The sequence below is a fragment of the Pleurodeles waltl genome, chromosome 1_1, assembly GCF_031143425.1.
Source record: "Pleurodeles waltl isolate 20211129_DDA chromosome 1_1, aPleWal1.hap1.20221129, whole genome shotgun sequence".
Taxonomy (NCBI): Eukaryota; Metazoa; Chordata; class Amphibia; order Caudata; family Salamandridae; genus Pleurodeles; species Pleurodeles waltl.
Window position 1 is genome coordinate 899,737,961 of NC_090436.1, and position 14,670 is coordinate 899,752,630.

At 45.1% G+C, this 14,670-nt stretch overlaps 1 protein-coding gene across 2 annotated transcripts in view; it reads right to left on the reverse strand.

Moving 5' to 3' along the window:
• VPS13A (vacuolar protein sorting 13 homolog A) overlaps nt 1-14,670 on the reverse strand; it is a 1,844,906-nt gene that overhangs the window by 1,729,037 nt on the left and 101,199 nt on the right. For both annotated transcript variants that reach the window (XM_069230089.1, XM_069230094.1), the window contains exons 2-3: nt 10,670-10,713; nt 6,779-6,821 (exon numbers count right to left, since the gene is read on the reverse strand). In XM_069230089.1, coding sequence (XP_069086190.1) covers nt 6,779-6,821; nt 10,670-10,713 — 87 coding nt within the window. The remainder of the gene's footprint in view (nt 1-6,778; nt 6,822-10,669; nt 10,714-14,670) is intronic.

A 14,670-nucleotide genomic window follows, 5' to 3' on the forward strand; every position in this document is an offset into this window, starting at 1 on the left:
TATACTAGGAAGTTCTGCAGGACCGAACGGACAAAATAACCGTCCCTGCAGACCTGACTGTCCAGGGAGTAGTGTTTGGTGAACGTATGCAGGGATGCCCACATTGTCGACTCACAAATGTCCAGGACAAGAACTCCACATGCTAACACAGTGGTTGCAGCTGTTGCTCTGGTGAAGTGAGCACGCAAACCCTTAGGATGCTTCTTAGACAAAGTATAGCACCGTTTAATGCAGTGAACAACCCATCCAGAGATAGTTCTGGTCTACACCGCCCATCTTTTCTTCGCACCCACGTAACCCACAAAGAATTGATCATCCACCCTGAAGTCTTTGGTACGACTGAGGTAGAATGCCAACGCTCTTTCTGGATCCAGATGGTAGAGTCTCTACTCCTCACAAGAAGGACATGGGGCGATAAAAAGTAGGTACATTGATGGATTGGCATACATGAAAGGGCATGACCACTTTAGGGAGGAAAGAGGCACTATTGGGAAGCACCACTTTGTCAGGATGGACAAAGATAAAGGGTGGCTTTGAAGAAGGAGCTTGTAGCTCACTCACTCTCTGTGCAGTGATGATGGCCACATGGAAGGCTGTTTTTAATGTGAGGAGCCGAAGAAGACAATTATGAAGAGGCTCAAAAGGAATACACGAGTAAAGTAAGTACCAAATTCAAATTCCACTGGGGCTCTATGAACAGGGTTGGCGAGAATATGTGGGCAAGACCTTTAGGGAATCGCGCCACAATGGGAGATTTTAACAAGGAGGGTTGATCAGGAAGTCTGAGGAAAATGGAGATTGCAGACAGATAACCCTTAATGGTGCCCAAAGCAGAGCCCTGCTGGATAAGAGAGAGAACAAACAAGTGGAACTCAGACAGAGGTGCAGAAAGGGGATCAACGATTTTGTTGGTACACCATACCATAAATTAATGCGGACAGGCTTATGCCATTTTGGCGGAGGCATGCTCGGCTACCAAAATAACACAGACTACGGGCGAAAGCTGTCGACTGCCGCCGCTCAATCTCCACGCAAGGAGGAGGAGACTGGGCAGGTTTGGGTGGCGATCCCTCCCCTGCTGCTGCGAAAGAAGATCCTCTTGAAGAGGCAATCGGAGTGGAGGATCGATGGCCATTCTCAGAAGCTCCGGATACCATACTCTACGTGCCCAGTCCGGAGCCACAAGAATTACGTGGGCCTGGTTATTCTTGATCTTCTTTAAAACTCTGGGCAGAAGTGGTATTGGCATAAAGGTGTACATGAGGCTTGAGTTCCACTCGATATGAAAAGCGTCACCAAGCAAGTGCTGCCTTGGAAACTCCAATGCGCAAAACAGCTGACACTGTAAATTCTCTGTGGAAGAGAACAGATCTAACCAATAATGTCCTCACTGCTAAAAGGGACATTGCACCACCTCTGGCTGGAGACGCCATTCCGGATAAACCATGCATTGATGGCTGAGTCCCTCTGCCCTGGCGCTCAAAGAGCTGCCAGATGTTGAACCACCAGGGATATGCCCCGATGTTCCAGCCATATCCGGAGACATGGGGCCTCTTGACAAAGGGTCCACAACCCACCCTCCCCTGCATGTTGCAATACCACATGGCAGTAGCGTTGCCCGTGAACACCTGCATAATTTTCCCTTGGAAAGAGAGATAGAGAAGGAATGCTTTCAATGCAAGCCTGATGACCCTAAGCTCCAGAAGGTTGATGTGGAGCCCAGACTCTACCAGAGACCAGATGCCTCTGATCTCCACCTCTCACACGTGGCTGCCCCATTCCAGGAGTGAAGCATCTGTCACCACTGTCTGGTCTGTTTGGGGAAGGAAGAGGGATCTGCCTCTGACCCAATATCGGTCCGTTAACCACCACTGCAGTTCTTTGACAGTTCAATCCGAGATCTGGACCATGCCGTAGAGATTCCCCTGATGCTGCGCCCACAGGAACTTCAGTCCCACTGCAAAGCCTACACATGCCATCTGGCATGTGTGACCACCAGGATGCAGGAGGTCATGAGGCGCAGCAGCATCAGAGTCATTCTCACCGAAACTAGGACAGGGGCTGAAACCTCAGTATCATAGCCTGAATATCCTGGACTCGCCGCTCAGGAGGATAATCACTGTGTCCAGAACAGCTCTGATGAAAGGGAGGATCTGAGAGGGAGTCAGGCATGACTTTAGCAAGTTTACAGTGAACCCCAGTGAATGCAATGTAGTCTGGGGGTGGGAGATGACAGCCTGGGGTGAGCCTGCCTTCAACAGCCAGTCGTCGAGGGAGGGAAAGACAAACTCCTAGCTGGTGCAGATGAGCTGAGACTACCGCCATCACTTTTGTGAACACCTGAGGGGCGCTGGTAAAGCCAAAGGGGAGCACTGTGAACTGAAAGTGCTTGTGACTTACCACGGACCGCAAGTAATGTCTGTGAGCAGGCAGGACAGTATAATGGAAATAGGCGTCCTGTAAGTCCAACACTACCATCCAGTCTCGAGGGCAGAAAGGACCCGAGCCAGAGTGAGCATCTTGAACTTCTTCCTGAGGAAGAAATTTAGGGCCCGGATGTCTAGGATAGGACGTAAGCCCTTGTCTTTTTTGGGCACTAGAAAAAACTGGAACAACAACGACCTATTTCTGGACCAGGGTCCCTCTCTATGGCTCCCTTGGCTAAGAGAGCCATAACCTTCTCGCGGAGAAGTGGCAAGTGATTCTCAGTCATACCATCGTAGGATGGTGGCATGGCAGGAGGGGTAGTCTTGAAGGAGAGGGAGGAGCCCCTTTAGATGCTTTGCAAAACCCACCTGCCTTTCATGATGGATTCCCAGTTGGACAGATGACGGCGAATCCTGCCACCAACTAGTCCATGATGGAGCATCGGACTAGGAAGGCTTGGAGGATGCAGTGGGGGGCGCGGTGCACCGGATCGACCGCTAACTCCCTGATCTACCAGGACATTGGATCCGATGTCCCCAGCCACGTAAAGGCTGCGCAACATGTGCAGCATGGTGGCTGGATGGAAATGAATGCAGTTGGGTGCCCCTTCCATAGCCACAAAAGGGGCAAAAAGCGGACTCAGGGGGCGAGGAGCAGCTGCGAGGCCAAGGGACTGAGCCGTTGTATGGGACTCCTTAAAGCACTCAAGCACTGAGTCCGCTTTGTCTCCGAAGAGACAGGTGGCATCGAAGGGCATGTCCATAAGTGATTGCTGGACATCCCTGAAAAGCCAGATGTCCTCAATGAAGCGTGGTGCCCAAGGGCCACTGTCGACGAAACCAATTTGCCTAGTGAGTCGGTGGTGTCCAGTCCACATTGAATCGTGAACTTTGCTGTGTCTCTCCTGCCAGCAACAGCTTGGGAGAGAATGGCCTGCGACCTGTGGCAGCACCGGCGTGACCGTATCCCATAAAGTATCGATGTAGTGCCCTAAAAGACATGCGATACTCACGGACGATAATGCCAGACTAGAGGAAGAGAACATTTTCTTCACAAGTTGGTCCAGTCGTTTTGACTCCACGTCCGGAGGTGAGGAAGGGAATGCGCCAGAAGAGGAAGAAGCCTGAATGACTTAAGCTCTCAGTGTAGGGTCAGGAATTTAGGGTTGTTAGGCGCAGGTCTATGGTGGCCGGCAATTGTCCTGTTGACGTGAGTCCCTGTGCTAGGTTTAGACACCGTTCCCAGCAGGACATCAGTGAGGGCCTCATTGAAGGGCAATAGGGGTCCTGAAGTGGAAGCCCCGGAGGTTAGTCCTGCCGCCACTGAAGGCAACTAGAGGCCCTTCACAAAACCACTGAGTAGGAGGCACCCTCCTCCATAGCCACGGTAGGGGGAGAAAGCATGCCAGTCAACGGAGGTGTCCAACCGATTGCCTTCACCCAATTCCTGAGCCTTGTCCAAGTAAGGGTCTTCAAGCTGGAATTCTAGAGGATCCAGTGACCCCCTTCATATTCTCACTGTGCCCATACCAATAACTATAAGGGTCAGGATTCAACCTAGGGAGTGGTGTCTCATTCGAAGTCGGAATCGGCCTCGAGTGATGTCGTTCCACCTCTGGGACTAAGAAATAAAGTATGGGATTGATGTTGATTATGGGCCCAACCGATGCCAGAAGCGTCTACTTCTGCACCGGCACTGGGGAGGGTTGCAATGACACGACCAGCATCGAGTCGGATCCAGAAACGGATCCTGGGGTGCCATCCCGAGCCGAGGCCTCCTGGGCCCGAGGGCATCACAGGAGGGTTGATGTACTCATAAACCTCGGAGTTGGACGTGGGACACTCCAGCTCCCAGAAACTCAAGGAGGCGGTATGCTGACCTAGAAGCAGGCTCTGAGGATGGAGACCTAGAAGGACGACACTCCTCCCGCATGGCTCTGCAAACAGTCTTGTGACCTTCCTCTCGAGCGAGACCGGGAGCAACGCAGAGCTGACAATTGGGCTCCAATGTGCTTTAGGGAATGTTTCCTCAAAGGCTTTGGGTTCATGGCCCGGCAGTCGGAGCACGACTTCGGTGTCGTGGTCGCGCTCCAGACACCACAAACACAGGAGGTGCAGATCTGTCACAGACATCATGCAGTGACAGGAGTCACACAGCTTGAATCCCATCTTATGGAAAGACCTCTTGACGCACAAAGAAGTCAAAAAGTTTGACAAAAGGGCCGAAAAGGCAGTCAAAAAGCAACTGAGGATAGCACTTCTCCGGATCTGCACATAGGCTGGTGAAGAAAGAAAATTACTGACTTCAGCACTCTGGGGTGGTGCCTGTATACGACAAAACGTCATTACGGCAACCACAACATGAACGACGGACAAAGGGAAAATAAAAACCTCTGCCCAACTACGAACTGAATCTGCCTTCCCAATGATGGAATATTTTAACTACCTACAGCTCAGACATTGGCTCTTGACCACAAAAATGAAACAAGGGACCACTAGATTCTTTATCCCCTTAAAAAAATATCCATTACACTGCATTGGGGACAGTCATGACATATTTCACATATACAAGATATAGAGCATGAGATGGGGTGGGGTGGCACAAAACTGCCGTTCCAACGGCAGGAGCTGGGCATAATGCTTGACCAAGAACAGTGGGGAGGAATACTGGAACAAAGTAACAACTTTGTGTCTAGTGCAGGGGGCAGAAAGTCTCTCAAAGATTCTCTACTAATGGCACTATACCCCAATGCGCCTGGCGAAAATGGGAAGTGGGAAGAGCCCGATATGTTGGAGAAGGTGTGGAGAGGAGGGAACACTGACACATTTTGTGGTTGCGTCCCTAGTTGAGTCCCCTTTGGAAGACGGTACAGGCACAAGTGGATGCCATCAGTTGCTCGACCCTAGCACACTGCCCTAAGTAGCCCTGTTGGGCTGTCCGGCCCCAGACATATTCACCTGAAACTAACTGAGGGGACAATTAATATCCCACCCGCTATTAGTGTTAAAACAGACTATCTTAGAACTTTGGGGGCAGACTGGCTTTCCACTGGAGCAGAAGTGGCTGGATAGACTGTGGTGGATGCTAGGCACAAAGAAACTAGCTTTAATAGCACAAGGGTCGGAAAAGAGAATTTACCAAACAATGGAGCCCATTTATCACCTACCTCAGCAAAGACAACAAAGACCTCTGGTGCCCTAAGCAACTCCAAGTGCTAAATATTCTAGATGACTCCAAACTAGATAGCTATTACTCTATAATACACGCGTCCCACAGTTTGCAGCCAGAAGCTTGATCCCATAGACCTAGACAAGGTGGGGAACACCAATTCAAGGGGTTTGAGGTGTGGCAGAGTAGCAATGGACAATGGGAGACAAAGTCACACCATTGTTGAATGAGTATTTTTGGGTAGGAAGTGTGATGAACCGGTAAAAAACCTTTTGCTCCCTTTTTTTTTTTTATATAAAAGTTACTACTTTACAACCAGAGCCCTCTCCGTCGACTTCTGGTTCCCTCTAGTGTGTCTTGCTTCAATGTGCTAATGCTGCATGCGTTAGCACAGTAAACCCAGACCCACTGGCTTTGCCAATGCTTGTTTTTTGTTCGTGCTGCAAGGTGTCTTCTTCCACATACTAAACTTTGTATCTAGGCGCCCGCACAACAAAAAGACACATCCATCGGAGCACTCAGTTTGCTCCATCCCTAAGAACGGATAATTTAAAAGCTCAAAAATTAAGGTGACTATTAAATGTACACTTCTGTCCTTCAGAATGTTTTAAACTGTTTTAGACAGAAACAGTGCGCACCTACCTAAAAACACTATGTTGTTTCTTAACTCACACTCACCTGGTCTCCGAGAGTTTCGAAAGGCAGACTTCCATTAGCAATGTATCTTACTGTTTATACACCTACCGATGCCTTGAAAAATCCGGACAACTCAAACATTGAAAGTCACTTAAATGTGGAATGCACTTTCTTGCCAGCCCATGAAGACTCAAACTGCTGATTTTATTCTGTGAAATGTCATAACAACTAGCAAGTGATATCATGCACCAACTTATTGAGCCCATACTGCAATCTTGTTTTTAACTCTACATAATATACTTGAGGTCTTAACCCAACCCCACACCCCTGCCACCCCACAAATGACCTGGTTTGCAATTGTACACTCCTTTCATAACATTAAAGTTAGAAATGTCATTAAGCCTAATGATAGAACCCTGCTGACAGTGGGGCCAATATTCACATAGCTTGAGGTTAACGAAAATTGTTTGATCCCTTTTTCAATATTTACTTTTTCTAAAATCCACGAAAACGTTTGTCAAAGTCTCTTAAAACGATATCTTCTTACCTATGTGTCCTGCTTTCACTTTAAATGGTACATCCAGCTGACTCTGAAAACATAAGACATAAATATGTGCTTTTAAGCATTAAATGGAACTATAACAAAAAGCGCATCATATCATCATTACAAATATCTAGCATAGTGTGTGCTTTTAATTTTACTAGTGGAAATAAATCACTTCTTGTACTGTGACACCGTCTAACATTGGTCACTTAAACAGTTTCTACTCAAGTCGATGGCAAATAAATAAGTAAGTGGCACAGAGTTGTCCTGTCTATATACTTACTGGCTTTAGCCAAAACCTTTCCATTTTACTAACATATGTAATAGTCCTCTTCGTCCATTCGTCTGTTACGCTGTTCACATTTTCTTCCCCTCACTACATCATGGCGCACAATGGGTCAGCCACTGGCTAACTTCACTGTAAGTGAAGGCACTCTGATCTTTCGCAAGGAGCACAGTCACACGCCAAGTAATAATCTTTGGTGTCAGGCACTATTGGACTACTATGGCAAGGTGTCCTTTTTGAGACCAAAAGTATACTTTGTGGACTTTAGCTAATGTTTTTGTTTTCATTTTGTCAAGTGCTCAGCGGCTCGCACAACGCTAACTTTGTACAAAGACCAAAAGAACACATAACAAGCACTGCACTGACAAAACCAAAAGGCTGGAAGCCAATTCCAGACCTTTTGGTTCAACCAGTGCTTGTCCTAAAAGCCTTCAGAGTACTCAATTGTATACCTTGATGTTCTCACCATCTCAACACGTTGTTTAATGTTGGAGTACAGTAACAATGTTCTTTGCTTCAATTAACTTTAATTCTGCAGAGTGTATGCTTCAGCTCTCGCTCCCTTGCTGACTCTGCACCGCCAACCTTCTCTACTACAAGGCCTTCAAGGTAGAGGCGATAACACTTCTGACACTATTCATGCACGTAGAGCACAGCCCCTCTGAATCAATGTAAAAGTATATCTCACTCATAGACCTCTGATGGAAGTTAAACAAGCAGAGGTCTTAACAGTAGGTTAGAGCCATCTTCGATAACAGCTCGGGGGAAATGTATCCAGGCCCCCACATTTTTTAGTGTCAAGCTGGAGCCTTTCATTGTACAGTTGGTCCTTCTCAAATATTCCTAGGGTGCGGGGAAGAATGGTGCCTACTCTAGCAGTACACTACCTTTCACAGCCTGTTAAAAATTAGTAGAAGTTCAATTAATTAAAAGATCAAAAAAATTAAAACCTAGGGCGAAATTTTAGAATAGTGCACAAAGAACCAAAAAGCATGTTTGATCAAACAGCAAAAACAGAAGTAAATATAGGAGTTTAAAACGAGCAAGCAAGACGATGGCAGAGAATTCCCGACTGGGAATTCTTGCAAAAATGTCTGCACACTATCTATATTCCTCTGTCAGCATCACCATGCTGAAAAGGGGAGTTTTAGTATACGGTGTCCTCACAGCAAAATCATCGATTTTGCTGTGAGGGAGAATAACTAATCATCTGTTCTAGAGCCAAAGGAAACCCATCGAACACATAAGGCTTTAAAATATAATGTTTTCCTTATAAGTACACAGAGAACCTGGAAAGTTGGTGTAAGAAACTCCATGTACCGCCCAATTTTCGTCAATTTAGAGATCTGGATTTTTCACCTGAGGTGTGGAAGAGGACATCTAAAATGACTCATTTTCTGAATAAATAAGATGCACTTTTGACCTTTCAACATACAATGTCACTCATGACTGTCAGGACAGTGGGCTGACTCTGAGGTCTATCAAAAATAATAAATAACCACCTCCAAATCAACAATGCTACTTTGGGGCAGCCTGCCTTGCTCCGCTGGGCTGGTAATAACAAGCACTGTTAAAGTCAATAGGTATCACCTATGCAAGAGCTATTGGCTTTGACAATATGTTTTAGTCATGTTGTACACAAGCGTGGCCGCTGTTCAGTATGGCTAAAAGTTACTCAGGTAAAGTAGAGTGGCATATAGTGGAGTGTCGTAAAGTGGAAGAGTGAAGTGTTACGGAGCAATGTTTAGTAGAGCTTAATGGAGTGGAGTGGCATGGTGTGGAGTGCCTTGGAGGGAGTAGAGTATCAGAGTGGAGTGGCATAAAGTGGTATAGAGCAGGGTGTAGAGGTGATGCACAGACTTGAGTAAAATGTAGAGGTGAGCAGTGTGGAGGGGAGTTTATTATTGTACAGTGGAGTGGCCTAGGAGCGTGGAATGGCGTAGAGTGTTGTAGAGCCATCTGGCACAGGCTACAGTAGAGTGGCATAGAGTGGAGCGGAGCGGAGCAGCGTAGAGTGGAGTAGACTACAGTGGAGTAATGTGTTGTAGAATAAAGTGGAGTAAAGTAGCATTGAATGGCACAGAATGAGTTCCGTCGAGGGTTGTAGAGTGGAGTAGGTTTGGAGACTGGCAGAGTGGAGTAGACTGTTGCAGATTAGAGTGGTATAGAGTAAAACACAGTGTTGTAATGTGGAGTGGTATAGAGTGGAGTAGGGTGTTATCGAGTAGAGTTTAATGGAGTAGAGCATCACAGCGTGGAATATCGTAGAGTAGAATATTGTAGAGTGCAGTGTTGCAGAGTGGAGTAGGGTGGCCTAGAGTGAAATCGCCTACAGGACACTGGTGCAGAATAGATTGGTGTAGCATGCAGTAACGCAGAGTTCACTAGTTTTGAGTTAAGTGGTGTAACATGCATTGGCATAGAGTGATGTGGTACAGAGTGCAGTGGAATGGAGTAGACTGTTTCAGAGCAGAGTGAAGTGGAGTGCAGTTGAGTGGCGCAGGGTAGTGGGAGTGGTGAAGTGGCAAAAGATAGAGTGGTTTAAAGTTTAATGGCGTGAATGGCAGTGGTGCAGAATAGATTAGAGTGGCGTGGAGTGATGCAAAGTGTAGTAAAAGTTTAGTAGCGTAGAGTTTGGTGGTGCAGAGTAGTGTACAGTGGCGTAATGTGCAGTGGCAGAATGTAATCTTGCAAAGTAGAGTGTTGTAGAGTGCAGCAGCATAGAGTGCAGTGGTGTAGAGTGGTGCAGATGACAGTGGCGTAGAGTACAGTGGTGCAGTGTAGAAAAAAGTGGCACAGAGTGCAATGGTGTAGTGTGCAGTAGCGTGTTGCAGGATAGAGTATAGTGGTACAGAGTGCAATGGTGCAGAGAAGTTGCTATTGAGTACAATGGTTTTCAGTAAGGTCGTGTAGGGTGCATTGGTTAAGAGTACAGTGGCACAGAGTGGAGTGGCGTAGAGTGATGCAGAGTCGAGTGGTGTAAAGTAGCGTAGAGTGCAGGGGAACAGACTGCCCTGGTGTACCGGAGCCTGGGTTTCCATTCAACATTCAGAGATAAAACATGAAACTATACGTTCTTTAATCAAACTCCCTCAAATATATGCTTGTTCCTGTGCTTTTAGGGAAGAGCAGAGTAGGGAGCAACATGGAAAGGACGGGAGAATAGGGCAGGGATCTGAGGGGAGAGTATCACATCAAGAAGAGATCAACAAAAACACATGCACTTCCATAGAATGCTAAAAAAACGCTTTGAAAAAGTAGACCAAGACAAAGAAGGGTTCAAATAATTCAATCAAAAGGATGGTAAAGAAGCTATGCCCCTGGGAGTGACAAATACAAGAAGAAGAAAGAAGGACGTCAAATATGAAGCAAGCAAATGAGTGACAAAAAAAAAAAACAGTTGACCACTGATAAAAGGTAGTTTTTACCGACCACAAGTCACTCGTAAGGTGAGACCTAAAAATGGTTCACATATTTGATATCCATGTTTTGAGAAAAGGCATTTCATGCACATTTTGCAAACCATAAATAGTCATAATTATTTTAAAAATCTGCTCACAAATCAAATCATTCAATATTTTTCAACGGACGATAGGCCATGAGCTCACCAGTGCATTTTCTTTAATCTCAAGATTCTTCAACGCAACAGCACCTGAAAGAGAAATTGAACAAGATGAGGGCCCTTGTCTAGATTAGGGCTGCGGCCCAATTGAACAGAGATGGCTTAATTTATTTAATACTGCACTAAGTATTTGAAAACTAGACAATTAGATCTATTTCAGCTTAAGTTGTTGGAAGACATGTAAAATGTGAACCAAACAAATCATCTTACAAACAATATGGCACAGTAAATAATTTAGAGCAGGCAAAAGAGATGCAGGTGGGTGTTTAACGCAAATAAATAATTTAGCCTATCAACACAGAGCTTTTCGTACATAATTCAGGAAAGATTTTCCCTACCAATAGGATATGTAGTTCTCAACTGCATTAAAAAGAATATAGTGACATTTTCTAAAAAGTTAACATTTAAGACTAGCCTACAGCAAAACTGGAAATAGGCTCCAAGGTGCACACTAAGGTCGAGAGTCACACAAACCTGCCTGTAAAAGTGAAGGCTCCAACAAATTTGAAGCACATTTCTGACTGACTTTCAAGAGATTCAAAAATAATTTCACGAGTACTCAAAAAATCCTTTCCAGTACTAGATTTGTTCAACTACTATATTGTGGAATATTGCTAAAGTATACATCTGATGCAAAAGTGAATTAATAATTTGAACACAAATTCTTTTGGGTGTGGTTGCCCACCTTCACTCAAACCCTGAAAACATATTGAAGTCTTGCCTTTAACAAAAGTAAATGTATGCATTTCTGCAACTACCAGCAAGGGTTATATCAACACCCAGAAATTTCACAGCGGTGCCACAAAGACGTCCACTATCACATGCAGAGTGTTACCCATGTCTATTTTCGACATCTTGTTGGGTTCACTTAGAAACTTAAAAATCCTAAATGCAAAGCACAGTGGAAAAGGGGAAAAAATATCAATATAGAGAATGAAAAAGAGTATGTTTTCCCTTTTAGCCCAAGTCCACTTAACTTGACCAAAAGGTCTAGGAGGGAGCGCTAATATTTTAATATAAATATTCTTTAAAAAATGTAACTAAAAGGCTGATGCACATGCGCCAAATAAATGCAGATGGCTTTGAACTCACTGTCAAATGGATTAATTCAACCTATCTTCCCCTGATAGAGAATCTTGACGATCTACGGGTTACCCAGTCAATTATCATGGGTGGACCAACAATTCAAGTACCTAGGCATGCACACAGCCCTGGAAAAGCAACTAGTATTGGAACTAAGGGCCATGTGTACGAACACAGTTTCCCATAGGGAAGAATGGGTAAAATCTTCTCATACATCTGGCCCTAAATGTGGCCCGCTCCTTGCTGGGATCAGAGGGATCCCTCTGAACATGGCAAGCACAGTAGCGCTACTCAAAATAATTTCCCTACCAAGGCTGCTTTACACACTACAGAATTACCTCCATGTTATCCCCCCCTCCAAATCTTTCAAGGTCTGCAATCGGCACTGGTTAAGTTCCTCTAGGCCAGATCACAACCATGCATCTCCTTTCATAAATGTGTCCTTAACCCCTGCGATGGGGACCTGGGAATTGCGGACATAAGGCTCTATTTCTGGATCAGCCAGACAGCCCTGGACCCAGCAATGACTGTGAAGGTGCGTGTGCTGGAGCAGCACACCATCTTGCACTTCCTATAAGGTCCCAGGGTGGACTCCAAGCTTCCCTCAGCAACCTACGCATCCCTGGCCTCTTGGCACCACGAGCTGCGATGGATTAAATGGCACAGGATGTCAGCTGTAGAAACCCCGCTGCGGAATGAAACATGGTTACCCCACACAAATAACTTAGAAGGATTCTGAGCATGGGACACAATTGGCATCTCAAGGCTTGGTGACGGATGGGAGGGGAAGACAATGTACTAATTTCAACACCTAAACAACACTTACGAACTGCACAACACACAATTCTACAGCTATCCACAACTCCAACATGCAATAGAGGAATCAGTGAACCAGGTACAGACCCTCCCATAAACACAACCCGGTGGAAGCACAGGTCACCCAATCTAAAATAACAAGAAAAGGTATCACACACAACTATCGTCCATGCGATTGAAACGTATACAACTAAAATATCTCCACAGAGTATATACTACAGCCCTACACGATTGCCCAATAATACAAAATTACTGGCACAACATATGTACATTTATCACAGGTAATCGAAAGAATGATATCCCCAGAACCTAAAATAATATTACTGGGGCTGTTGTGCGAGTGGGGGGGAGGGCAAGAGAAGCATGAGGCTTCTTGCCACCAGAGGCTGTTGAGTAGCCAAAAGAGAGACTGCAAACCACTGGAGTTTAGAGAAAGCTACCTCTGTGAAAGAATGGTCAAGGGGCATGGACTATTGTGCCATCGCAGAGCAATATGTATATAAATCGAGGGGTTGCCCCGAGAAACACAAGACAATATGGGGTCCATGGATGGAACATTGAGGGGAAGAGTGAGTATATAGTAGAAAGTGCCGCACAAGGACAGTAAGCAATATTTAATGTACAATCTTTAGGGGAAGCTCGATAAGCTGCACGCAGAAACAGATAAATATAAGATGTTCATTATGTTTAAATAACATAATACCACTAGACAAGGTCATACAAAACAGGAATTACCAAAATCATCACACACTGATTTTGATTAGATCATTCCCCCACCAACTTCAGTGCTACGTTCCTCTGGCAAAAAATCTGTCAATTGGTTTAGAAATTTCTATCTTTTGCATGAGGCACCCCCAGATTTTTGGCTTTACTCTTTTGGTGGCAACAGAACTCTGTGTACTTTACCCATGCTAACTAGTGGTGGGGCGCCTGTGCTTGCCGTTTCAACAGGATTAAACTGGTTTACACCTCAATGAACCTTATACTAGGGACTAATGGGTAAGTTAAATATGCCAAAGAGTACCCAAGACCCAGAAGTTGAATGTCACCAGTGGGATGCAAAGCCTGTTGTGTCATCCACTACAGTACAGTGCAAACATGGCTTTAGGCCTTGCCTGATTTTAGTAGTGTGAAAAATACAATTCAACCACTCCAAATAAACCCTTTTGACAAATCGAAACCCCATTTTCAAAAATTAACAAGTCACCCCTATATAGGCCTTGTCACTCCCACAAAGCAGGGTGCATGGCATTTAGTAGAACATGTAGAAATGTAATGTTAACATGTCCTTTCAATGACTAGCACCGAAAAGCTATTTTACATTGCGTCAGATTTAGCTGCCCTATGTATAAAACCAGAGTACAGAATACAAACCTAATACTTAATTTTAGGTTTGCAATTAGCTGCAAGCAACTATTTTTAAATGTATTAAAAATTAAAATTAATAGTGAAGCTGGATTTTCAATAAATATTAAAGAAAAGTAACTTTTAGAAAGTTACATTTTTCCTGCCTGAAATTCCTGAGGGCTAAATTTGCATTTGCTCTTCCACGTTTGCAAACCAGTGATTAGCATTTCAGTAGGTGTGAAAAAGCTGTAAAATGCCTTCCAGGAGCAAACAATAGGCTGACATTAATAGGCAAAGATAACTCCTCTGACCTCCCAGGATTTTCAGGGAAGGGGCTGTGAGCATCGTCTGACATTATATTGCCAAATCCTGCTTCAATGTAAAATCCAGTTTGCCAGTCTGCTGTGTTTACATATAGCACTCTGGGGCACATGCTAAAACAGTTCTTGTTTCTATTCCTGCATTCACTTTCCTAATTGAAAAATGTTTTTAAAGTAGCCAGTGTCCCTTAAAGGGGCAGGTGCTGTTTAAAAAATGTTGACATAAAAGATAAAGGGGGGCATTCAGTGGTCACCTGGACCACTGCTTGTCACACCCAACTCAACTCAAGCTGCACCACGGCCCGTCATCCCCACCTCAACTGAAGCTGCTTTCCATGATTCCCAAGGTGAATTTCTCCTGGGACAGCTTGCACTGTGCAAATCAATTGCCACCCATACTCGGGTTTGATAAGTTTTCAAA